The sequence below is a fragment of the Gymnodraco acuticeps genome, unplaced genomic scaffold (genome assembly GCF_902827175.1).
Source record: "Gymnodraco acuticeps unplaced genomic scaffold, fGymAcu1.1, whole genome shotgun sequence".
Taxonomy (NCBI): Eukaryota; Metazoa; Chordata; class Actinopteri; order Perciformes; family Bathydraconidae; genus Gymnodraco; species Gymnodraco acuticeps.
This window is the reverse complement of record NW_022991218.1, coordinates 61775-87766: the sequence shown is the minus strand read 5'-3', so window position 1 is coordinate 87766 and position 25992 is coordinate 61775. Positions and strand designations below refer to the sequence as shown.

Genomic DNA, 25992 nt, shown 5'->3' with positions numbered 1-25992 from the left:
ATGCACAGGTCATAGGTGCGCTATACAATAGCACTACACCCCTGCAATGTGTGTGAAAGACAATAGACTTTACAGCATGTTTTTTTAAATTGAAGTTGCGTTGGTGTTTGTGTGTTGGTTGTTGACGGCAGTGTGTGCCCCCCCTTGGTAAATGATTGCCCCCCCATTTGATTTGTTCTAGAGCCGACCCTGAACAGAGCACTTATATACTTATATACTAATAAAGGACTGGCTTCTCTATAGCCAGTTGAGTAGCACTTGAAATGTTTGGCTCTATGAAACCTGATGTACTTATATGATTCTGTTTTCTTCAAGGTTGTGTCTTCCTGGTCGAATGTACTTATTGTAAGTCGCTTTGGATAAAAGCATCAGCTAAATGCAATGTAATGTAATATATGCTAAGGTCCCGCTACTGACACGGTAGCAGTCATTTAGTGCGCATATGTGTAATTAAAACCCATGATATCAAAATCTCACTCCAGCCAGGTACCCAAAGTTGGCAACCCTGAAGTAGGGGTGGGAATAGCTAGCCAAAGGAAATATACATTTTGTTAGCTAAAAGTAAACAGATAGGCTAGTAAGCCTAAGTAAAATATTTGGAAAAGTTAGCTTAAGTAGCCAAATGGAAACATTTTAAAAATAGGCTAGCTGGCTAAAAGTTATGGAAAAGCCGTTAAAACAGTTAGCTGTTAGATAATTTTGATAGAGTTAAAAATAATTAGGTAGTAATTTTGATATAGAGCTAAATTAGTTAGGTAGTAGGCTAATGGATATATATATAATTGTTCAAGTTAAAATAGCAAGATATAAGTAGGTGATAAACAGTTACAACAGTTAGCCAAAGTAGGCCAATGTAAAACCTTTTAAAACCTTCTGCTTCAGATTAAATAATAAACAATACCACCTTTATTATAGTAAATATTGTAATACATAATGTGAAAAAAGATTGGTTGCACACCTGTCATGAAAAGTTATAGTTAGAATCAGTTCATGGCTCTTATTTAATAACATCAATTATGTATCTAGCTTTCACATAGCAGACTATTAGAGACTATGACGTAACAATAGTATTATCTTAGTATTACATAGTCGCCACGTGAGTTTTTGGAAACCAGGGGGCTGCAGTGGTGACTGTTTCCATGGCACCAGCATCATTTAAAACGATTGCCGACTGTTGGACGTTTTCTGCCCCCCTCCCTTCTGTTCTCTCTACGCAAAAAGCGGAGGAAGATTTTGATTTGCTGGCTGCAGCCCTCCCTCTTGAGGGGGGTAACTTATTACGGGAGTTAGCAGGCGGAGTCGGTTTCCCCGAGAGATAAATTGTGTGTGTGGGTATTATTGGAGGAGCCGGGTACGATACTGTCCTTTCGCATTTCCTGTGGGGCGACTGTTAACACTCGGAGCTCGAAGAAGGAGAAGAAGAAAAAACCCGTTAAATATTCGAAAAAATAACGGGGAGTTTTTGAATATGTCGGCTAACAAGGAAAGCGACGGCGGTTGGAAGTCATTTGTGTGGAATTCCGAGAAAAGGGAGTTTTTGGGGCGAACAGGGAGCAGTTGGCGTAAGTATTCAATCCTTGTATTTCACTGAATGTACAGCTGCAAATGTGACATAAACCAACAGGTTACCCCCTCAAGAGAGTGGAAACAATTTATTTTCTGTTCTCCATTTCCTGCCTGCAGACACACAGCACCTGTTAGATCTGACATGCTGCTGCTGCGTCGTGACTTCGCCTTTTCAATGGAGGCTGTGTTAGAAGTTGTCAAATCTCAATGTACAGAAACAGAATAAGTCCGCCCCTAAAAGACACGCCACAGGTCTACTAGTGTTTCAAACGTTCACATATTTTCAACTAAACCAATTACATGGTGCTATATGTGAGTTATTTGCACAGAAAACGTGTTTTAGCTGTTTTTTAACCAGATGTTGGATGTATGGTTAATCAGAACACCTCCATTAGTCCCACATAGAGGACATTTACATTGTTACACCAAAAGTGAAGAGGCAAAAAAAAAATTCATTAGGAGGCAAGCATAACATATTAGAGATAGAAATTACACAATTTACAAGAGTACACAGTAATACAGTGTAATAGGAAATGATTACCAAAGGCGTAGCTCATATATGTATTAAAAAACGCCCTTTATGAAAAGGTCATCCTGAAGGACATCTGTGTGTTGGCCCAGGACTTTTCCACTGATCCAAACAGTGAAAGTTGTTTATTTTATCCTCCACATTGAGAAGGACATTTATTCCTCCCAATAACAAGCTAATCTGCTGGCTCCTGTTTTTAACAGGCTTAGCTTTCACTAAAAAAAAAAACAGATTAGTGGATCCAGTTAATCGTTTTACCCGTTTCCAATACTTGAAGACGGTCAACAATGCTTGTTGATTTGATAGGATGAAACATACCTTCAAACAGCACCCTTTAAGCTCGTTTTATGTGTTTATAAATGGCTTTTTTGGTGTGTAAAAGCAGCCAGGTTGGTCCAGACACGGCTCGGTAACACGGTGCTGGACTGATCACGACTCACATGTCTCTAGGGCCCCCCCTCCATCTCAGACTTAATTTCTACTGAAAAAAGGGAACATTCGTGGGCTTTTCTTTACCAGTTTACATGCTCTCATTCCTCAAAAGCTTATCATAAAAGCTCACATATTAAATCGTTTTTTTCTGATTCTGAGGCGGAAGAAAATCACAGTAATGCTGCCGCAGCTCTGTGGTAACAATCGTCAATGGCGAGCTACTTAAAGGTGAAATATGTAAAACCTTAACACGTTTTTAGTGTAGTAATACTGTTGAATAGCATTTATTACAGGCTTGGTGTGTCGTGAGGGAGGCTGGTGTCGCACTAACTAAAAGCAACAGGTAGACTATGTCTGCCCTTGAGTTGCAGAGTGCAACACATTTGGAATAATCTTAAATATACGTTGTTTAAAGTGTGTATTTCTGCTGTTTCCATTATGAGGAAGAAGGTGAAATGTCTGCTTCAATGTCAGACTTCAATGGTGGCTCATTTCTGGGTTTTTTGGTGAAATTTTTAGCTAGATGAATGTGTCTGAAAATGCACTGCAGAGCTGGTAAAGTCCAACATAAGAAGGCAGTCAGTAAAAGTGGAGAGGCATGGTGTGAATGTGGTTTCTCTTCACAACACGCTGCAGCAGTCTGGTGGGGGAGGTGCTCTCCATTCAAACTCTGCCTGTCACCACCAGTAGGCCACTTCTTTCTGTCAGCTATTTACATGTCTGCCTGTTGGCATATCTGGATTTTCAGGCTACAAAATGGTGTGGTGTCCTTCTTAAAGCTGCATGGATTTCAGTCAAATCGATTGTTCAACTAACAGAAATAAATGGGCATAATTGATTTTTCATTTAAGTCATTTTTCATGGAAACAAAATGGAGATGTCCTGCTTTATATCTTACTAAACTGAATAACTTTAGCCTTTGGACAAACATAAGACATTAAAAAGGCTTTTAGAAACATGTTTTAGACTAAAATACTAATCAATAGTGAAGATAATCCTTAGTTGCAGCTCTAGTACTTCTGTCACTAATGCGCATTTATACATAATTGAGTCTGGCTATGTATAATCACAATGACCACATAATGCTTTTAACATTCCTAGAAATAGTAATTACTATCCTGCAACTATCGATCTATTTAATTATTGATGAATTTGCCAATAATGTTTTCAGTTAAAGGATAATCATTTAGTCTGAGCCACTCTGAACATGCCTTGTTCTGTCTGTTTGGAAATCACACACAGAAATGAATTTTAAAATGATACAAAAAGGAAGAAATGCTGGAATGAGAAACTATAAGGAGTTTATGAGACTAAAGAGTATTATGGTTCATTGATTATCAAAACAGTAGCTAATTATTTTCTGTGAATTGACTGATGGCCTTCGCTCTGATTGGTATTAAATAGATGAAATCACAGGGCTGACTAAATAAAAGAAGGCCTGTGTGTAACTTGACACTGCCTGGCTGACTGCCTTTCACATGCCTCCATGAGCCAACATGTCATCTGTTTTGCATAAGCTTTTCACCCATACGAAAGACGCTGAATGCAACATTATTTTGATATCTTAAATGTCAAAAACTCAAATAAATCACTGCTTGAATTCTAATGAATTCACTGATTAGCAGTCTTGGTTTTCATACTAAATCGTTCGACCATAAAATATTGAGCCAGAATAGTCTCAAAATGTAACTAATGACTAATAAAGGGTAGAAATCATCACATGTAGGAAGCTTTAAATATCAAATGCTTACAGTTTAAGCTTTGAAATGACAAGAAACAAGCACATTTAGCATCAATAGATGTTTCTATTGAGCTTTAATCGAATCCTTAATAATAATAATCCTTATATTTATTATAGCGCTTTATCAATGACTCTCAAAGCACTTTACAAATACACATTACACATACAGATCATACATACATGTAATCCTTGCACATTTCTCCAGCGTTGGGAGTGTCAGTGTATGGTGTCCCTCTCAACAGGTGCATCACGCAGCCTGGCTACGGTTGCTACACAGACTCCATGGAAAATAGCTCGCCGTGCATTTACATTAGCAGCAGGTGCTCTGAGAGGCAGCGGCGGCAGCCTATAGGCACACAGCATCGAGCCGGTATACATTTATCAGATCTGCTGGAAACACTACTCCGTACATTTGGGTACGCCCAAAGTCTGCAGCGGGAGATAAGGATGTGCTGCACGGCTGCTGTTAACCCGACTAACTGGTTTCTCAGGGGCGCAAACTGGCAGAGGGAAGACATTTTGGGAACAACAGCACATTCATGAGAAAGGGACGGGGAGGCGAAGGCCGTCTGTCGCTTTTCAGGCACCCGCAATAAGACGCCAGGCTGCAACTGTACGTCAGGGATGGAGGAAACAATCTGGCAGTAGATACTAAATGATATCAAGGCTGTCCTGTTGTTCCTAACGTAGGAACAACAGGACTATTATTATATTAATAATTACTTCTAAAAGGGAGGTAAGATAAGCCTTTTATAGGGCGTAGCTTAATGCGAGTCAGAATGAACGCCACATGGAATTACATTTCAAACCAATTTAACACTTAATGTGAAAGGAATTTAATAAATATATATATATAACCAATTAAGGCAAAATCAGGAACATCATTTAGAGATTTGAATACCCATTATTCCTTATATTTGAGATATTAAGTATTCAATGCATTTAAAACACGTTTTTGGGCTGCTTTCCCAGTTTACACCAACATCGTGTAACCTGGGCTTTCATTGAAGCTCGTTTAGTGAGAGGAGCATCACCAGAGGCTTCTATTGTTTACATGTTGTTCCTGGAGACATCGCAGTGAGCCCTCTCAGATAAACAGGTTTGTTTAGCGGGATACAAAACAGGAACAATCGGCTGAATCTCAGAGTGATAGAAACTTAAGTAGCAACATAAAACCTGCAGCCCACGTAGAGCACTCGTCTAGGTGCTGGGTGATCTCTTTTGACTGTAAGCAAACAGGTGATAATTAAACGTGTTTCTGTCTGCATTAAGGGCATGAATAAAGCCCGGGAACTCAGGACAGTGAGTGGTGACACATTGAGGGGGGGGGGGCTCCTGCTGTTATGCAATTGGAGTACATTTTAAATGAGGTTGACAAGAAAAGCCCCTTCATGGAGTCCCTACTGTTCGAAAATGGCTTCCATAATGAGGAGAGGAAGGTGTGGCTGATGGGCGTCTGTTGGAACGGTTCTTCTTGCCTCCTGCAGTCCACATTTGATCCTGAAAGCTAACCCACTGTTTTAGTGTACTTGGAGTGGTCGTTTAAATTCCACTAGTTTCTCTACTTTAACATTAGACATCGCCGTCTGTCAATTCTTGGAGAACAATTTACTGTGATATTTAGAAAATGGAGAAAGTGCTTGAATTGAACTCATGTTAACCGATTTGGATACAATCAGAGTTAAATGGACTGCCTGTAAAGTAAACAAAGTGACAACAAAACAACAAACACCTTGTTTACTTTGGGTATAAGACATTTGGTTAGATATCATTGCGCAATTGCATTTTCAGCCGAGTGTTTAGATGTGACAACAGAAGCTTCTGGGTGCATTTAAACCTTACGAACCTTCAACGTTTTCAAATTGTAATCTGAAAAAGCCCTACCAACCGTGTGAAGAAACTAAATATCAATCTAGATTATTCCTTTTCTACAAATGACTGAAAACATGAATGATCATAACATGTGTCGATTCACTCTCCATTCCTTTCACATTGTTAATAACGTTACATTTTCTCTCCTACAGTTAAAATCTTCCTGTTCTACGTGATTTTCTACGGATGCTTGGCTGGCATTTTCATCGGGACCATTCAGGCGCTGCTGCTCACGCTGAGCAACTACAAGCCCACCTATCAGGACAGAGTCGCCCCCCCAGGTAAACAAACAGCATGCACCTTATTAAACTGTGTGTGTGTGTGTGTGTGTGTGTGTGTGTGTGTGTGTGTGTGTCTTTGAGCCGCTCCTCAATCAGCCGTCTCTCTGACCTTACATAGGTTCAGCCATTTTGTCCTTCACTCCTCTCTCAGTCAATGTTTCCCCTCAGGCTGCAGGGGGCTGTTACACCCATTGTGACTGAAATGATTGTCCCGCAGCCGACATGTTTACACACACACACACACACACACACACACACACATGTTGGTACCGAAATGATCTACCTTTGCCAGGGCTTAGGGGCCTGGAAAGCTTGTTTTTCTGCAGAAATATTTCTAATCTGTAATCTTGTGAGAGCGTAAAAACGCCGCTGCTGCAGTGGAGCGTTTTGAGGTTTTCCTGCGAGAGTCTGTGCTCAGAATATCTTCTTGTTATAACGGCAACGTCTTGTTTTTTCATAGCAGCTATTGTAAAGAGACTTGATGCTCACAGGTTAGTTTGTCACCGGCTTTTGGCCGCAGGAAGTGTGGCTGCTTTGAGCTGAAGTGAGTTTCCAGTAGTGGCATGATAAAGGAAGCGGGGAGTAGTTTTTTCTAAGAGCCCGCCTCTCACTCTCAGGCTAAAAGTTTCCATTGTGAGAGAGACACACGTGAGAGAGTGAGTGTGGGGGCAGGGGATCGTGGTCTTTCACAGGCTGCCACTGAAACGCTGCTGCTGCTGCTGCTGCTCAAATAACTCTCAGAACTGTGGCAGCAAATAAACAGACACGATCACTTGCCATTGCTCGTGCCACGCCTCGCTGAGACGCCTCTGTGTGGAAAATTACTGCCAGAGACCATCTGAGGAAATCCCCAAGACCCCACGTTGAGCCGTCCTAAGATAATAGAGCAGAGGCTCCAACAAAGAGCCCTCAGAGGAACTCTTCACCAGAGAGGTTTTAACCGGCTGCAGCAGATGTTAATATATATTTAAAAATGCAACTGTCCTTAATACATATACCCTAGTGCAGGTTTCCCTTTGTGTGCAACAAGACTACACATTTATTTGGATTAACACAAAATGTTTGTATACAAAATCCTCTTTCTGGAATTTTGGAAAGGATATCTATCTTTTTTGAATAAAAATGGACCTTTGGACTTTGAAACGAGATGTTTGGATTACAGCAATGCTAAGCAGCCACTACTGGAGTCTCATTCTACTAACAGTATAATACTTCTATAGAATATGGAGCGATGAACCCCTCTGTAATGGTCACAGAGCACACAGTGACATGTGTTCTCTGCTTTAACCCATCCTAGTACCAGGAGTCTAGCACTAGGAGCAGTGGGCAGCTAGTGCACAGCGCCCGGGGAGCAATGGGAGTGGGGGGGGGGGAGGGGGGTGTCCGGTGCCTCGCTCAAGGGCACCACGGCAGGGCAGGAGGTGAACTGGGACCTCTCAGAGTAGCAGTCCGCTCTCCATATTTAGGTGTGGTCGGGGACTTGAGCCAACGACGCTGCGGCTCACAGTCCAAACCCTACTGGCTGAGCCGCTGCCGGACATTCAGTGAAGTCTTCTCTGCAAAAATACAAGGTCTAAACAACACATGGAATCGACAGGAAATGAAACATCTCTGGAAGCTTCAAACTCAATTCTTCAGTCCTAGTTGTTTTTCCTCTCGCATGGTTGCATTCATTTCTCCTGAAATCATTCATAATTCTCTCAAACATCTGTTTTGATTCTCAGGTCTTTCACACACCCCCCGCTCAGTGAAATCTGAAATTGCTTACACCAAATCTAATGAGGAGTCTTACAGGAAGTACACTGACGCCATGAGCGAATTCCTAAAGACGTACGACCTGGATATACAGACGGATGGGCAGAACTTCGAGGACTGTGGAGGTGAGTCGTGCAGAGATTATTCTAGTATTTATATGAACAATCATTTCACTGCTGGAAGTTGTTGTATACATATGCAAGTGTGTCTATTATAGTTTTGAACTAGTGTTCCGTGTGTTGGATTTAACCATTGGTCACGCAAATCTAAAATCAATTTACCAGTCCTTATGGAGATTCGTAACCTGCCGTCATTCATACTGTGTGTGTGTGTGTGTGTGTGTGTGTGTGTGTGTGTGTGTGTGTGTGTGTGTGTGTGTGTGTGTGTGTGTGTGTGTGTGTGTGTGTGTGTGTGTGTGTGTGTGTGTGTGTGTGTGTGTGTGTGTGTGTGTGTGTGTGTGTGTGTGTGTGTGTGTGTGTGTGTGTGTGTGTGTGGTGTGTGTGTGTGTGTGTGTGTGTGTGTGTGTGTGTGTGTGTGTGTGTGTGTGTGTGTGTGCACTACTAGTTTGAATGGGTTTTTCTTAGATGCCGTAAATAAGAGATTTACATTTTGTTCTTCAACATTAATCAGTAAAACACACACTGATGAATGTTCAAGGATTTAACACGTCTTAAAAACACAAGTCTCCCAGCGATGGTGATGTGAAGTCACGTGACCTTGATGTAGTTCTTTAATAATTAGCTTTTGACTTTTAAGATTGCATTTAACTGTTTTATAAAAGTAGTATTAATATGTGGACGCTATCCAGCTGCACAAAATATATCATTATTCTTTGCCGGTCAAAATGTCCGTTAAAGTCTTCTTTGTTATTTATTGAGCTTTAAAACAAATTGATATGATTCGATATTAAACAAACTAATTATAGTAGATTAACTACATTATTCAAAAGTGAACAGTAACTTACAACAACACGGAGCTGTCTCCCTCCTGACAGCCCGTCAGTATCGTGCAGCTCGCGGATCAGTAATGAGTGACCCGACAGTCAAACTAAACACATCTATAACTAGTTCAGGGAGTTTGAGGGGTCATTAAAATAGCTACGTGTGTGTGTTGCTCCGCTCACCGCTGATCATGCAGAGCTGCGTGTCGACTCGTCAGCAGCAGCTGATCTCTCTCTCCCGTCAGATTAGACTTCACTCGCGTTTATCTCCATATCGATCAGATCCAGCTCGTTCTAGCTAATGATAGGACTACCTGCTTATTAAAAGACACCTAAACAATAAGCGTCACTATGCAACCGGGTGAGGCCACAAAGTATAGCGCAGCATTATGCATTAGTTTACATGCCCACCGGAACCCCGAGGCATTACCAACAGATCAACGCACAATCAACCCATACAGGACATCTCTTTCTCCACGTGTTAGACATTAGAATGGACTCTTCTTGTCTGTCACATAAGTGGCGTAACTGAAGCGGTATTGCGCTAAGGGGAAATTATTTTGACCGGAGAGATTTGGATTTGCCGGCTAACGGGAACTCTGGTATATAGACTTTTTGCACTACTTTTAATTTTGTATTTTATTATACACGTTGCATTGTTGGAGGAGCTCAGGTCAGAATAATTTCATTGCCGTTTCTTCACTGTAGCTTTGAGCATATGACAATAAAACGTTTAAGTATCACAGGGAGATGCTACCTTCAGGGTCAGCTTACAAACAGATAGGTCTCCCGTGCAGCACTCTATTCACTTATACTTTGAGGTCTAATGTGTGTTTCCTATGCGCAGCCTCTCCTCAGACGTACAAAGAACGCGGCGGTCTGGAGGACAGCGAACTCGGCCAGAGGAAGGCGTGCCGCTTCGACCGCAAGCTGCTGGGCGTCTGCTCCGGACTCGACGACCCGCACTACGGCTTCAATGAAGGGAAGCCCTGCCTCATCGTGAAGCTCAACAGGATCGTTAACTTCAAACCACGGGTACGCTCACCTACCTTTTATTATCCTTGCTTCTAAATGCTATTGTCTTAATGTCTTTCATTTGTGTAAAGCGCTTTGAATGGCCTTGTGTTGAAAGGGGCTAGATAAATAAACTTGCCTTGCCTAACACTTACAGCTGACATTGTTAAAGAGGTCATGTTACGCTGTTTGGGGTTTCTCCCTTTCCTCTTGTGTGACATAGGTTTTAGTGCATGTTAATGGTCTGAAATCCCTGTGTTCTCTCCCATCACAGATCACATGTTATTAAAGGGTTAGCTGATGGTGTTTAGCCACCCATTAGCTAAACTGTTGGCTGATGTTGTTTCAGATGTGTCTCATTAAATGTTCACTTTGGAGCAGTGCTTCCGTCAGACCAGGGCCGAGTGGGCGTCCACCCCGAGAGCGGGAGGTGTGACGTCGTGTTTGGCAAGATGACTAAGCCTGATACTCTTATTGTAAAGTGGTACCGAAACGACTTTATGGAGCATTGATCTTTATATTATTACATGGTTTTTCTAACGAGGTTTACGACGCAACAGAGTGCAATACTCAACATAACATGAAAGTAGCATATTTGACGTACTATACGATCAATAATATCAATTTGTAAATAAACAAAAAGCAGATTTTAAATCTATGCATCTCTAGGAATCAGCCCCCCCCCCCCCCACCCCCCCCCCCACATGCTCAGGGTGTTTTTAATTAACCTCTCTCTGTTCTCTTCAGGCTCCGACCAACAACCAGTCTCTCCCCGAGGTGCTGCATGCCAAATCTCAGCCCAACCTGATCCCCATTTACTGCAAGAACAAGGTACGCCTGACCCCCTGCTGCTCCTTATCGACCACACAGCCATGCAGCCATTTAGTGACTCAACTCAAACACTGCACTGTACCCACTGGAGATACCCGTTTACCTTTCATGCCACTTCTACTCCACTATGATTCGAAGGGAAGTATTTTTACTTTAACAGGATTAGATTCATCTTACAGGTTTACTTTCAACGTTTTTGTACATGTATTACTTAAAGTACAAATTGCTTATTATACATACCCACTTTTACTAAAGTAATATATTAAATTCTGGACTTTTACTTGTAATGGAGTAGTTTTACAGCGTGGTTTTCGTACTTTTAGGATCTGAATCACCACAAATGTACAGTTACCTATATTTAAGATACTCAAACTTATCTTTATATATATATAGATATATATATATATATATATATATAAACCCCCCTCAAGTTTAATTTAAGAGTGTTTCTTGGACAGGACATCACACGCTCACTGCTTGCAGGAATTCTGAAGTCAAATGTAAAACCTTTTAAGACCTTTTCTAGACCCTTTCCATACATTTTAAGACCTCATCTCCACTTGGAGTTCTAACCGGTTACCTTGGCGACACACTTGACCTCACATTGACTATATACAGTATTGATTGTCCTTCCTCCTTATCTTCCAACCATTTGGACGCTAACTTGCATTTCCCCATAACGATGTTGTTTAACAACCGGCGTAAACGGACCTTCGCGCTATCAAGCAGTGAGCGTGCGATGTCCTGTTCAGATGACGTCAAACCCAACGGGATGCCATAAATAAACTACACAGAATCACACTACACACCTACGCCATGATTACATTCAGGCAGACTGTAGAACACAACCTCTTTGGACCATTTATATACTTATTGAAAACAAGCTACAAAATGTGATACCTTGGAAAATGCCCTTTAATACTTTTAATAGCCGTAATTTTCGCTAAGTTGATTTATCAACTTGTAATACTTTTTGAGACCCCGCGGACCCCCTGATTGTGTAATTCGTGGCACAATTCAAACGGGATCGAAAGATAATCTTTCTCTCTCCATTGACTTCAATACATAATTCTTCCGAAATAAGCTCCCATGGAGCTCCCGGGAAAGGAGGGACTTCTTCTCTCCACACAAATAAAGTTTGATTTGCTGTTAGAAAAAACAGGTCCGATTTCTAACTTCCACTCTTGTGTTTGCAGAGAGACGAAGATGAAAGCAAGATCGGAGAGATCAAGTACTACGGCATGGGCGAAGGCTTCCCCCTCCAATACTACCCGTACTACGGCAGGCTGCTGCACGCCCAGTACCTCCAGCCTCTGGTGGCCATCCAGTTCACCAACCTGACCCTGGATCAGGAGCTGCGCATCGAGTGCAAAGTGTACGGCGCCAACATCGACTACAGCGAGAAGGACCGCTATCAGGGACGCTTTGACGTGAAGTTCACCATCGCCTCGTGACCTCAGCCGTGAACGAGCACTCTCATTTTGAAAAAAAAGAAACACCCGATAATAAAATGTAGAGCGAATTAAAAAGAGTTCAGATAAAAAAAAACACCACTAGTCTTTGAACATTCATAATATACAGGACCTACACTTAATCTGTGTGCTTTACACTAGCTTTTTCCGTGTGTTTGTCGAGGGTTAGAATGTAAAATACAAGAGTAGCAATAGCAAATATTTATTCTACTGAACATGAAAATATTCCTGAAGCCATGGGGTGCGTTCATGTATTACTGTAAAACCGCGATTCCACTACTGACGTGTAGCGAGCTGTGTTCTGTCTAACGTGGTTTCTATATATTTTTGGAGTGTCACGTGCTGTAGTCCAGTCCTGTTGTAATCTCTTCTGTCTTATGTCTGCTTTAGTGGTCCAAGGTGTGTGTGTGTGTGTGTGTGCAGGTGTTACTTCATGTGAGAGTGTGTGTTAATGTGCTCTGACTAACTGAAATACTAGCATGGTACTCTGAACCTTTACGGCCCCGTGTGTGAGTAAATGACTGCGCTCCATGGAAACCTGTTTTTTGTGCGTGTTTCTTTATCCACTGTGGAAGGATACATCTGTACACCTTTTTCTGTGTTGTTCACCTTAGCTGTAAAATATGGTTTGATGACATTTCTGTTTGATACTTCTTAATTCGTTAGAGTAGAGCTTTGTGGGTCCAGCCTAGAAGCTTGTCATCTCCACGGAAACGGTGGCAACTCAGTGCTTTGAAATCTGTTTTGCTGGAGACATCACGTGACGTGGTGACACTTACTATTGAATGTTTTTAGCCATTTTCATGGTGGAAGAATTTTATATTTATGCAGTTGTACATTTTTTTCAAAGTGTAAATGTATGAATCTAATACCAAAGTCGCTGGTCAAAAAAAAAGAAAAAAAAAAGTTAGAAGAATATCAGAGGCAATGCAGTATCCCGTTGTAATAAGATGTTTAGTTGGTGTGAAAAATACTTAATTCAATGTTGAAGATCACAAACACTTGTCAGGAGTCTGCTCTTGTCACTTTATTTAATCTGCATAAGGCTGAAACAATAAACAGAAAAATGAGACAACTGTGCGGTCTTTGAATGTGCAGAACACTTCCTGTCGCTTCACCTGTCCAGAATCTTGAAGAAATACTCCACCTGTGAAAAGGAACAAGAAATTAGTATTTAGTGTCTACTTTAAAGAGTCCTCTCCTGCTGATGTTCAGGTGTATATCAGTATGTAGTGTCTCTACTTTAAAGAGTCCTCTCCTGCTGATGTTCAGGTGTATATCAGTATGTAGTGTCTCTACTTTAAAGAGTCCTCTCCTGCTGATGTTCAGGTGCTATATCAGTATGTAGTGTCTCTTACCTTTAAAGAGAGTCCTCTCCTGCTGATTTTCAATGGTGTATATCAGTACTGTATTGTCTCTACTTTAAGAGTCCTCTCCTGCTGATGTTCAGGTGTATATCGTATGTAGTTGTTCTCTACTTTAAGAGTCCTCTCCTGCTGATGTTCAGGTGTTATATCAGTATGTAGTGTTTCTACTTTAAAGAGGTCCTCTCCGGCTCTGATGTTCAGGTGTAATCAGTATCTAGTGTCTATACTTTAAAGAGTCCTCTCCTGCTGATGTTCAGGTTGTATTAGTATGTAGTATCTATACTTTAAGGTCCTCTCCTGGCTGATGTTCAGGTGTATATCCGTATGTAGTATCTCTACTTTAAAGAGTCCTCTCCTGCTGATGTTCAGGTTGTAATATCAGTATGTAGTGTCCTCTTACTTAAAGAGTCCTCTCCTGCTGATTGTTCAGGTGTTATATCAGTTATGTAGTGTCTTCTCACTTTAACGAGTTCCTTCTTGCTGATGTTTCAGGTGTATATCAGTATGTAGTGTCTCTACTTTAACGAGTCCTCTCCTGCTGATGTTCAGGTGTATATCATTATGTAGTGTCTCTACTTTAAAGAGTTCCTCTCCTGCTGATGTTCAGGTGTATATCAGTATGTAGTGGTCTCTACTTTAAAGAGTTCTCTCCTGCTGATGTTCAGGTGTATATCAGTATGTAGTGTCTCTACTTTAAAGAGTCCTCTCCTGCTGATGTTCAGGTGTATATCAGTATGTAGTGTCTCTACTTTAAAGAGTCCTCTCCTGCTGATGTTTCAGGTGTATATCAGTATGTAGTGTCTCTACTTTAAAGAGTCCTCTCCTGCTGATGTTCAGGTGTATATCAGTATGTAGTGTCTCTACTTTAAAGAGTCTCTCCTGCTGATGTTCAGGTTGTATATCAGTATGTAGTGTCTCTACTTTAAAGAGTCCTCTCCTGCTGATGTTCAGGTGATATCAGTATGTAGTGTCTCTACTTTAAAGAGTCCTCTCCTGCTGATGTTCAGGTGTATATCAGTATTTAGTGTCTCTTCTTTAAGAGTCCTCTCCTGCTGATGTTCAGGTGTATATCAGTATGTAGTGTCTCTACTTTGCTGATGTTCAGGTGTATATCAGTATGTAGTGTCTCTACTTTAAAGAGTCCTCTCCCGCTGATGTTCAGGTGTATATCAGTATGTTGTGTCTCTACTTTAAAGAGTCCTCTCCTGCTGATGTTCAGGTGTATATCAGTATGTAGTGTCTCTACTTTAAAGAGTCCTCTCCTGCTGATGTTTCCTGTGTATATCAGTATGTAGTGCCTCTACTTTAAAGAGTCCTCTCCTGCTGATGTTCAGGTGTATATCAGTATGTAGTGTCTCTACTTTAAAGAGTCCTCTCCTGCTGATGTTCAGGTGTATATCAGTATGTAGTGTCTCTACTTTAAAGAGTCCTCTCCTGCTGATGTCCAGGTGTATATCAGTATGTAGTGTCTCTACTTTAAAGAGTCCTCTCCTGCTGATGTTCAGGTGTATATCAGTATGTAGTGTCTCTACTTTAAAGAGTCCTCTCCTGCTGATGTTCAGGTGTATATCAGTATGTAGTGTCTCTACTTTAAAGAGTCCTCTCCTGCTGATGTTCAGGTGTATATCAGTATGTAGTATCTCTACTCTCTGTTTGTTACAAGAGGGATAATATTATAAGATTTAAAATATATATTAAGAAAAAGTCAAGAAATAACTGGATATTCTCAGATGTTTAAAAAACTCTCAAATTAACAAGAAAAAAGTCACAAATATACAAAGAAAGGTTTAGATATTTTGTCAGAATACAAACTAATAATATGCGAGAAATTATGAGAAATAAAGTTGATTATTCTCTAAGATTATTTTGCTAAATAAGAGAAAGTACATATTTACTAGATACACTGTTGTTGAATAATCTCTAAGTATTAAATATACAAGAAAAAAAGCACTTAATTTACAAGAAAAACTCATTAATATTCAAGTATTTACAAATACATGAGAAAAACATGTTGGATCGTTTCTTTTTTAAGTCACAAATTAGCGAGAAAAAAAGGAGATTATTGTCTAAGAAAAAACACATATTTACAAAAAAGAAATGTTAGATATTCTCCAAGAATAAAGTGTCAAATATACGAGAAAAAAATTAATAAATACAGGAAATAAAATGAAATATCTGAGATAACAAAATTGTACATTTACCACTTGGCAAAAGTTGATTGAACCTCACCTCACAACAGACACTCCTACAAATTAATGACTTCATAATCTCAGAGAATACTTTGATTATTTTCTCGTTAATTTACCATTTTAGTTTCTCATCCAGGTTTAAATAATCCTGAACTCTGTAAATGCATCCCTTTATCTTGAGAGACTCTTCTGTTAATATCTCTGTCCCCTTACATTGCTCTCACGCTAGCTGTAGACATCAGAACAGAGAGATGGTAGGTGAGCTTCAGAGTGAATTCTCAAACACATATTTACTAAATAAACTGTTGTTGAATAATCTAAGAATAAAGTATTAAATATACAAGAAAAAAAGCACTTAATTTACAAGAAAAATGTCATAAATATACAAGATAAAAGTCTTACAATGAGAGAAACATGTTGGATGGTTTCTTAAGATTTAAGTAGAAATACAGTTGATTATTCTCTAAGGAAAAACACATATTTGCAACAAAAAAAAGTTGGATATTCTCTGAGAATAAAGTGTCAAATATACGAGAAAAAAAAAAAAAAATACCGGAAATAAAATAAAATAACTGAGATACGAAAATTGTAAATTTACCACTTGGCAAAAGGTGAATGAACCTCACCACAGACACTCGTGCAAATTCATGAATTTCAGAGAAGACTTTGATTTTTTTTATCGTAAATTCACCATTTTAGTTGCTCTTATCCAGGTTTAAATAATCCTAAACTCTATTTAAATTCATCCCTTTGTCTTGAGAGATTGAGGCCCCGTCCACACGGAGACGAAAACGAACCGAAGTCGATATCAAAAAAGTCTTCCGTCCACACGAAAACGCTGGAGTACATATATGTAGTACATATCCCGGGCCTGTAAGTGGCGCTGTACTTCCGCCACAAAATACACCAAAAGCAGCGAATAAGACCCCCCGAGCATGGTTGCCATGGTTGCCTGGTTGCCCTTCTGGTTATTCTCCACGGTGGATTTAGCAACATGTAGTTCATGTAGTTCTCCATGTCCACTTGTTGCTGATGGTTGTGGTCGAGGAGCTATAGATTTTTGCACTAACATCTGTAGGTCAGTAGCGTCTGGAGCACGAACGCAACCCTGTGATCCGCCATTGTTGTTGGCGAAACACATCAGCAGGGGTGAGCAGGAGAGGCGGGGCTATGGCGTCATCGTTTCAGGGAATGATCGTATAGGGCGTACACACGGAGTCGCAAGCGTTTCGTCTCCAGACTTACCCACTTCAGGGTAACTTTGAGGCTCCATTTCGGCCTCGTGTGGACGAACCGTCTAAACCAGTGGTTCTCAACTGGTCAGGCCTCGGGACCCACTTTTTACTTGGTCAATAAATCGCGACCCAACATTTTGAACCACTCAAATCTATTCAACAAAAAATCGTGCTGTATTATACGCTTTTCAGCATACAATATTAATTAAAGTGAAGTACAGTGCATATATCCCTTCACAGAACTAAAGTATGCTTTTAAAAAGGTTTAATGAGCGTTAGCGGATTCAACTGATATCGTCTCCGTGTGGACGGGGCCTCAGAGTGTCTTCTCTTAATAACTCTGTTAACCTTATATCGCTCTAACACTAGCTGTAGACGTCAGAACAGAGAGATGGTAGAAGATTCAAGGCTTTTTTTTATTGTCACTATTTTATCTGTTTTATTGTGTTGCACTGTTGGAGGAGCCACGCTGTAGCTTTGCACACATGACAATAAAAGCCTTGAAACTTGAGAAAAGTTCAGAGTGAATTCTGTTAATAACTCTGTAGATCATGCCACCTCACATTGCTCTCACGCTAGCTGTAGACATCAGAACAGAGCGATGGTAGGAGAGCTTCAGAGTGAATTCTCCCGCTGCCCTTTGTGTCCCCTGATGGTAAAATGGCAGCTCAGTCTCCGGCTAATGTTTAACAAGGAGTCATTTGTGCAGCGACAGATCAGGAGGGAACAATGACGCTCGGCGGTCAGACCCACTCCCTGGGAAACAATGGTTTTGTTTCAAATCCCTCCTTCTCTCCCTCAGAGTGAGCGAAGGAGTCATGAGACCCGACTCAAAACTTCACAGAGAGTCGGGGGCTTTTTGTTCTCGCATAGAACAAATGCAAAGGTAGCTGTTTATGCATCACGATGGCAAGAGTACACACATCCTGTACTCAAGTAGAAGTACAGATACTCGTGTTTAAAATACTCTGGTGAAAGTAGAAGTACTGACTAAACTTCTTTACTCAAGTAGAAGTAAAGAACTTTGAAATGTACTTCAGTAGAAAGTACCCATAGCTAGCAGCTGCTTTAAAGAGTACCTGACCTCCCTTTATATTAATAGAACAATAATGTCATTGTTAGCTAATGAATGTTTCCATGCTGAACAACGGCAACATGACAACGTTTCCATTGGTCCCTCTTCTTTAGAGAAGACCAGGAAATGATGGATACACGGATCGTGTTCAAATCAATAGGCACGCAATGACTCTAAAGAATAATGATCACGCATCAAAACACACATTCAGACTAAAGGAACCAGCTGTTTGGAAAATGAGAGAAGTAGAAAGTACAAGTATTTGAGTTCAACATGTAAGAAGTAGAAAGTTCAGGTATTTGTGTTCAACATGTAAGAAGTAGAAAGTACAGGTATTTGTGTTCAACATGTAAGAAGTAGAAAGTACAGGTATTTGTGTTCAACATGTAAGAAGTAGAAAGTACAGGTATTTGAGTTTCAAAATGTAAGAAGTAGAAAGTACAGGTATTGAGTTCAACATGTGAGAAGTAGAAAGTACAGGTATTTAGGTTCAACATGTAAGAAGTAGAAAGTACAGGTATTTGAGTTCAACATGTAAGTAAGTAGGAAAGTACAGGTATTTTGAGTTTCAACATGTAAGAAGTAGAAAGTACAGGTATTTGAGTTCAACATGTAAGAAGTAGAAAGTACAGGTATTTGATGTTCAACATGTAAGAAGTAGAAAGTACAGGTATTTGTGTTCAACATTTAAGAAGTAGAAAGTACAGGTATTTGAGTTCAACATGTAAGAAGTAGAAAGTACAGGTATTTGTGTTCAACATGTAAGAAGTAGAAAGTACAGGTATTTGAGTTCAACATGTAAGAAGTAGAAAGTACAGGTATTTGAGTTCAACATGTAAGAAGTAGAAAGTACAGGTATTTGAGTTCAACATGTAAGAAGTAGAAAGTACAGGTATTTGAGTTCAACATGTAAGAAGTAGAAAGTACAGGTATTTGAGTTCAACATGTAAGAAGTAGAAAGTACAGGTATTTGATGTTCAACATGTAAGAAGTAGAAAGTACAGGTATTTGAGTTCAACATGTAAGAAGTAGAAAGTACAGGTATTTGAGTTCAACATGTAAGAAGTAGGAAAGTACAGGTATTTGGGTTCAACATGTAAGAAGTAGAAAGTACAGGTATTTGAGTTCAACATGTAAGAAGTAGAAAGTACAGGTATTTGTGTTCAACATGTAAGAAGTAGAAAGTACAGGTATTTGAGTTCAACATGTAAGAAGTAGAAAGTACAGGTATTTGTGTTCAACATGTAAGAAGTAGAAAGTACAGGTATTTGAGTTCAACATGTAAGAAGTAGAAAGTACAGGTATTTGAGTTCAACATGTAAGAAGTAGAAAGTACAGGTATTTGAGTTCAACATGTAAGAAGTAGACAGTACAGGTATTTGGGTTCAACATGTAAGAAGTAGAAAGTACAAGTATTTGTGTTAAAAATGTAAGAAGTCAAAGTAAAAAGTCGTTGAAAAATAAGTAGTGGAGTAAAGTACTGATACCAGAAAAATGTACTTAAGTACAGTAACGAAGTATTTGTACTCCACTACTTCCCACCTCTGCCTGGAAGACACAGAGGAAACCTATCATGTCAGATGAGAGGAAACACTGTGGGTGTTTTCTGCAGCAGTGCATGGTGGGTAAATAAAAGAGCCACCCACCTCCAGAGGACCGTCTTCAGGGAGGTCCGTGCAGTGGACGACGTTCTTCACTTTGTCTTTTCCGTGAAGAGCGCGCAACGTGTTCGGCCGCAGATGACGGGAAATCTCCTGTTGGAGGAAAACATCTCAGCTGTGATTCCTTCCTCAAACATTTGTATTTTTCTCCCCTTAAAGTCACCGGGTTAATCACCATGAGATCACACATGTGTTTTATAATGGAGACCTGGCCAAGAACAGCACACAGTTTAACAAAGCCTAACACACGAAGTATACTTACTTAAATATACTTTTGAGGTACTTGTACTTCACTTGAGTACTTCCATTTTCTACAACTTAATACTTCTACAACATATCAGAGGCGAATATTGTACCTTTCACTTCAAAGAAATTATAAATTATTATTATTATTACTACAGATAAACCTTAAGGCTCCTTTTCCCATTTTTGTTCTTACTTTTGGAAAAACAAATCACAGAAAGTCCTCCGACCGAAGATTTCAAATGTCATATTTCAGGTTTGAAAGAGGAGATAGTTAAGGTAGGAGTTGATCAATAAAAACCGACCAATGACTGAGGCCTCTTGCACGTAAAGCAGATCAATTCACTTTTGAAAGTGAAAGCTGTTGGCTCAGCTCCAAACTTCAGATCCAGACGTCACATGACTCAAATCTGGCTGAAATGTAGAGCTAAAAACCACCAAGATAAAAATGTGTGGCTTAGAACTGGATAGAAAGTCAATATATGACAAGGCAACGCTGATAGTCAAAGGAAATACAAAACCATTACAGGAAACCAGATTAAACACACTCGATCTTAACTACACAACTCAACCAAACACTTTATGTCAATGAAATACATGTTATCAAGTACTGTACTTAAGTACGGGTTTGACACTTCAATTCTATACTTCTACTAATATTTCAGGGGCAAATCACAGCTAGTGTCTTGCTACAGATTCTCACTACAAAATATACGTGAATGATTAAAGTACGATGAAGCCAACCTCCTATCTATCCCCACCGGCATCGATCACCGGACCTGGGGGGACAGAGCCTTCTCCGTCGCTGCCCCCTCCCTCTGGAACTCACTCCCCCATCAGAGACTGCACTGACCTCACCACCTTCAACACACTCACAAAAACTCACCTCTTCAATCTGGCTTTTAATGTGTGATTGTTTTTGTATTATTGGACTTTAACTTTAACTATATATTTATTTGTTGTTCCTTTATTTTATTTTATCTTCACTATATCTGTAAAGCATCTTTGAGCACCTGTAAAAGCGCTAACAAATTAAATCTATTATTATTATGTAGTATATCAGTATTTAAGTATATAAAGTAGTTCAAATTAGCTCCCACTTTGCCATCTGCAAGATACTTTAATTTAAAAAGCGCGATTCTGCACGATGAGAAGTTTTTTATTTTGGTACTTTACGTATATTTTTAAGCTAATACTTTTCACCTTTTACTAAAATACATTTTATTTCACAGGTAACAGAGGATTTTTGAAACTTTAGGTTGACTACTTTCACTAATTGAATGCTGATTGTTTGACCTTTTAATGCAGAAATGTAGAGAACATCGAGTCAAATACCTTTAGTGGTAGTAGTGGCTATCGATTTAAAACCCTAGGTATTTAAAAATAGTAGACACCAGCTTAATTTGATGGATTTATCTGGTTACAACTTTCTAGGCTAATAGTCTAACAGTTCTTTAAAAACACAGACGAACCATCTTATTGGCATTTCGACAGAGCCTCATGGAGGTAACATCATGACGTTAAATGTCCTGAAGGGAAGTTTGAATGTGAACACCCTGTCCTGTTGCATGTCAGACACTCTGTGATTACTCAGCAGTAAGTAACTCACATGTGACACGAGCACAGGAAGTGACAAAACTCTCACACTCAGCAACATTGGTTAAACACTCACTGACTCCACTTCCTGTTTCCATTTCCAGGCGTTAGGAACTGTCAACCGCAGCAAAACCTGACTCTGGAGCTTTCAAACGGCACCAAGTATCCAAATCACTCCTTCAGATTCACACGGTTTCACCCTCTGTCTGAAACCAGAGCCCAGTCTGCTCTGATTGGTCTACAGCTTAGAGATGTCCCGCCCCTTAGTCTATCACGTACAATGTGTTGGAGCGCTAGCCAATAGAAGCGCGAGTGTTACTTAGTAATGTCACTATGATCCGGAAGTAAACAAATGAGTCCAATGGAGGCGTTTGCAGACCATTTACATGCACTAAAACCTATAGAACACACTACAAAAAAAAACAACCTAAAAAGCAGAATAGTTCCTCTTTAAGGGACATTTTGAATTCAGGACTTGCACGTATAACAGAGTATTTCTAAATTGTCTAAATCCAGAAATTGACATTATATCAAATGTATATAATGTCAATTTCTGGATTTTCTTTTGATATTCTTACTCTCACTGTTCAAATAAACCTACCATTACAATTATAGACTGTTCATTTATTTGTAAGTGGGTAAACTTAAAGGGGACCTATCATGCAAAATGCACTTTGTGATGTCTTGTATACATCACCATGTGTCCCGGTGTGTCGGGGAACTCACGCAGCGTCAGAAAATAAAACCCTCTCTCTTTTCCTCCGTACCCAAATCTCTAAAAACGGGGAACAACGGAGCTGATCCAGATTTGCGTCCGATATGACGTAATATCTGAAATGTGGACCCACGGCCCAATCAGAAACGTTGCTATCAGAAACAATGCCCGACTGTTTGGACGTAATATGGTCGGTGTTTACGTTAGCATCGCTAACACTCAGAGCTAACCTGTACTGGAGAGCATGTGTGTGAAGAAGCAGGAAGTAAAAAGGAACTCACCTTGTGGTATAACCGGCAAGAGAGAAAGCCTTTGAGCTCCAGACTGTTTCAGAGAGGATCCTTGATAATCCATGATATGGCGTTTCATCACGGCAGTATTTAGTTTAGACAGTAGCTGCCGGGTCCCGCATGAGCTCAGACCCCTCCTCTTTTTAATTGTTATCAATTTGAATTTTTTTAACTTTATTCCCCAAATCAGCACTTTAGAAACAGGAAGTGAAATAGAGGGATATGAGGCGTGGCTAGAATGGGTGATCTGTTTGGTATTTTGAGCAAAACACTTCATAGACATGTTTTTTTATATATCTGAGATCTATGCTATTGCCTAAAAATAGCATGATAGGTGACCTTTAACAAAATCTGCAGTATATACTGATTAACAGTTTAATTTGAGGATTGTTTTCAGACCATAGTATTTAGACTCTTACTGGAGTAAAGGATCAGATTTAATTTTCACACAACTGCAAATACAGTGTCCTTAAATGTGAGTATTCTCTCAGACTGTACACTGGTTTCTCTTTTCAGTGTTTCCCAGGTTTATCTGGAGAGTTTCTTTCCTTCAGTGAGGTCAGAGTGTCTCTCTGCCCTTTGCTTCTCCTGAAACACCAGCCTCCCACCGGACCACACGTGAATAATTAATTCACCAAGACCTCTTTAACTCTAAAGGAATGCAAACAGCCACAAATAGAGAGCATGTGTAGAATGTGATACACGAGGAAAAGCAAAGCATGTGAAATCTGGAGCTTTAAACGTTCACACAAAGCCAGGTTTGGTTGAAATACTTCCGATGACATCTTCTTTATGTGTGCAGAGTTTATTAGAGTGCACTCAAAGGGCAGGAACAAAACACAAGGCTGTAAATCAGGCCAAACAAAAACCTTGAGGAGAAACAAAAACAGGTCTCCCGGTTCTAATGATTGGTTTTTACTGCAAATCATTAAAGTGACTCTGAGAGAAACGCTGGTTGTTCTTGGTTCAAGGATCCTGGGAACTGAGGATCACCTTGGAACTAAATCCATTCTGATTTGATCAGTGCCAGGCATATTTGCCAACCCTCCCGATTTTCGCGGGAGACTCCCGATTTCATTGCCCTCTCCCGGTTTCCTCCCGGGGTCATATTTCTCCTGCATTTCTGACAAAATCAGATTTACTCAGGACTGTTTCCACTCTGACTTTAATACAGTTACACCATTGTTTGGTTTCCATGGTAACGTGTCTCTTTAGTAGCACGTGCAACTGAAAGTCTGAGAGGGTGAGGCAGATAGTCACAGAACACAGAACAAGAATCGACAACTCGACCCTCTGCTCACTCCTCTCCTGTAAAATACAGGTCCAGCCCACACACACACACACACACACACACATAGCTCCATCAAGGATGGTGCTACAGGCCGCAAGGCAGTGCACCTTGGGCAAGACACTTTACCCACATTTGCTCCTGTGGGTAATGTCCGCAGTAATGACTCTTACATGTCTAATATGTGTAATGTGTACTTGTAAAGCGCTTTGAGCACCTGTAAAAGCGCTCTAATAAAAAATGTAATGCATTATTATTATTATTATTATTATTACTTACAACTACAATAAGCATGTTAATGTTAATCTAACAGCTCCGGCGATCCACTAGCACCCCCCACCACATTTTGCATTTTGAAATGCTCCCGATTTCTGAGGTCTCAAGGTTGGCAAGTATGGTGCCAGGAAATAAAATGAAATATTTTGTGAAGGAATCAAACATTGAAATTCGATAAGCCTTATTTTAAAATATGCTTTGATCTGGTTTTATAATTTTTTTTAAATGCTGGTACAGTAACACACATTTCCAAAATACAGGAATGATTTTTGTCCCAACGAGGCCATTGTTTTGTTAAATCAGCTAGTTCACTCCATGTGTTCATACTTGATAACATGATGAATTATTAAATAAAGTAGATTTAACTAACTCAAATCACTAGGCAGTATGTATAACTTTATTATAGGGCTGAAACATTTATAGCTAAATCTCAACATGGACTAGTTTTCAAAATTAAAGTTGCATGAGACGAATTGTTTGTAAAAGCCAATGTATGTGTCAAAATATCTTCTGAACTAAATATTGTTTGGTGGCACTTTGAATTAAGACATATTAAAGATTGTATTTTTGAACAGATACATGACAAAAAAGTCAAAATCCTGAATAGCAAACTCAATATCAGTCAAAAAAAATCCCAATTCGATTGTTTTCCGGTCGTAATTGAGTAGAAACACAGGCCTTGTCCTTGAGTCAGGAAGCACAGCAGCAGCCTGTTGTCTTTGTGCCACATGAGACTAAAGCCACTGATGTAAAGGAGATTTACTTTGAGATAAAAGAATTCTTCGCAAATCGCTGCTCTCTGTAATTGCATTAGTTTCCATGAGTGACCCGCTGTCACACTTTAATTTGATTTTAATGAGTCCCATAGTGTGCTCCACTGATGTTCCTGTAATGGCTGCTGCCTACAGTTCAGTTCACACAGTGACCCGCTGGTCACATGACCCGCTGGTCACATGACCGTCCAGAAATCCTAAAGTCTCACGTCCGATCCTTCATGCACCGCTGGCTGCCCCCCCCCCCCCCCCCACACACACCCCCCCCCCCCTGAGAACGAGTCTGTCACCATGTAAACGACTGCTAGCGTGCTTCTGAAAAAAGGCTCAGTCACTGTGTTATCAAAGGAACTTACAAACAGAGACAGAGACACACAAACACACACACACATAATCAGACAGACACACACACACACACACACACACACACACACACACACACACACACACACACACACACACACACACACACACACACACACACACACACACACACACACACACACACACACACACACACACACACACACACACACACATGCACACACACACACACACACACACACACACACACACACACGCACACACACTAGTGAGGGAGATATGAAGGATAAAGCTGCCAAAACTACAAATATATAAGTTCATAAATATATTGGTATGTAATTTACTGCGGCAGAAATATTAAAAAGCTAATGTAAAATAAAATATATATAATTAAGTGATTTATTAATTTCTTTTTTATAAAAGTTAATATTGGTTAAAACTCGCTTTTTTATTTTATTTATCTTTGCATAAATTACCCTATATTTCTTCTTATATATATTTTATTTTAAAGTATTTTTTAATACATT

At 39.9% G+C, this 25992-nt stretch overlaps 2 protein-coding genes across 2 annotated transcripts in view; one reads left to right on the top strand and one right to left on the bottom strand.

Annotated features, from left to right (window-relative positions):
- Positions 1–1270: 1270 nt before the first annotated feature.
- Positions 1271–13505, top strand: LOC117561562 (sodium/potassium-transporting ATPase subunit beta-233-like). The gene is made up of 6 exons (XM_034239054.1): positions 1271–1562; positions 6293–6421; positions 8146–8301; positions 9964–10151; positions 10878–10961; positions 12158–13505. The coding sequence occupies exons 1-6, from the start codon at positions 1469–1471 to the stop codon at positions 12413–12415; spliced, it is 909 nt and encodes a 302-aa protein (XP_034094945.1). The 5' UTR covers positions 1271–1468; the 3' UTR covers positions 12416–13505.
- Positions 13446–25992, bottom strand: part of nme7 (NME/NM23 family member 7) — a 53009-nt gene continuing 40462 nt past the window's right edge. The window contains exons 11-12 of the mRNA XM_034239053.1: positions 19946–20053; positions 13446–13580 (exon numbers count right to left, since the gene is read on the bottom strand). Of these exons, the coding sequence (XP_034094944.1) occupies positions 13548–13580; positions 19946–20053 (141 nt within the window). The 3' untranslated portion in view covers positions 13446–13547. The remainder of the gene's footprint in view (positions 13581–19945; positions 20054–25992) is intronic.

Bases quoted from the DNA above. Each gene is read 5' to 3' on its own strand.
- LOC117561562 (XM_034239054.1), top strand. From the start codon at position 1,469: ATGTCGGCTAACAAGGAAAGCGACGGCGGTTGGAAGTCATTTGTGTGG. The intron at 8,302-9,963 runs GTGAGTCGTGCA...TCCTATGCGCAG, and splicing joins GAACTTCGAGGACTGTGGAG to CCTCTCCTCAGACGTACAAA. The intron at 10,152-10,877 runs GTACGCTCACCT...TGTTCTCTTCAG, and splicing joins TCGTTAACTTCAAACCACGG to GCTCCGACCAACAACCAGTC.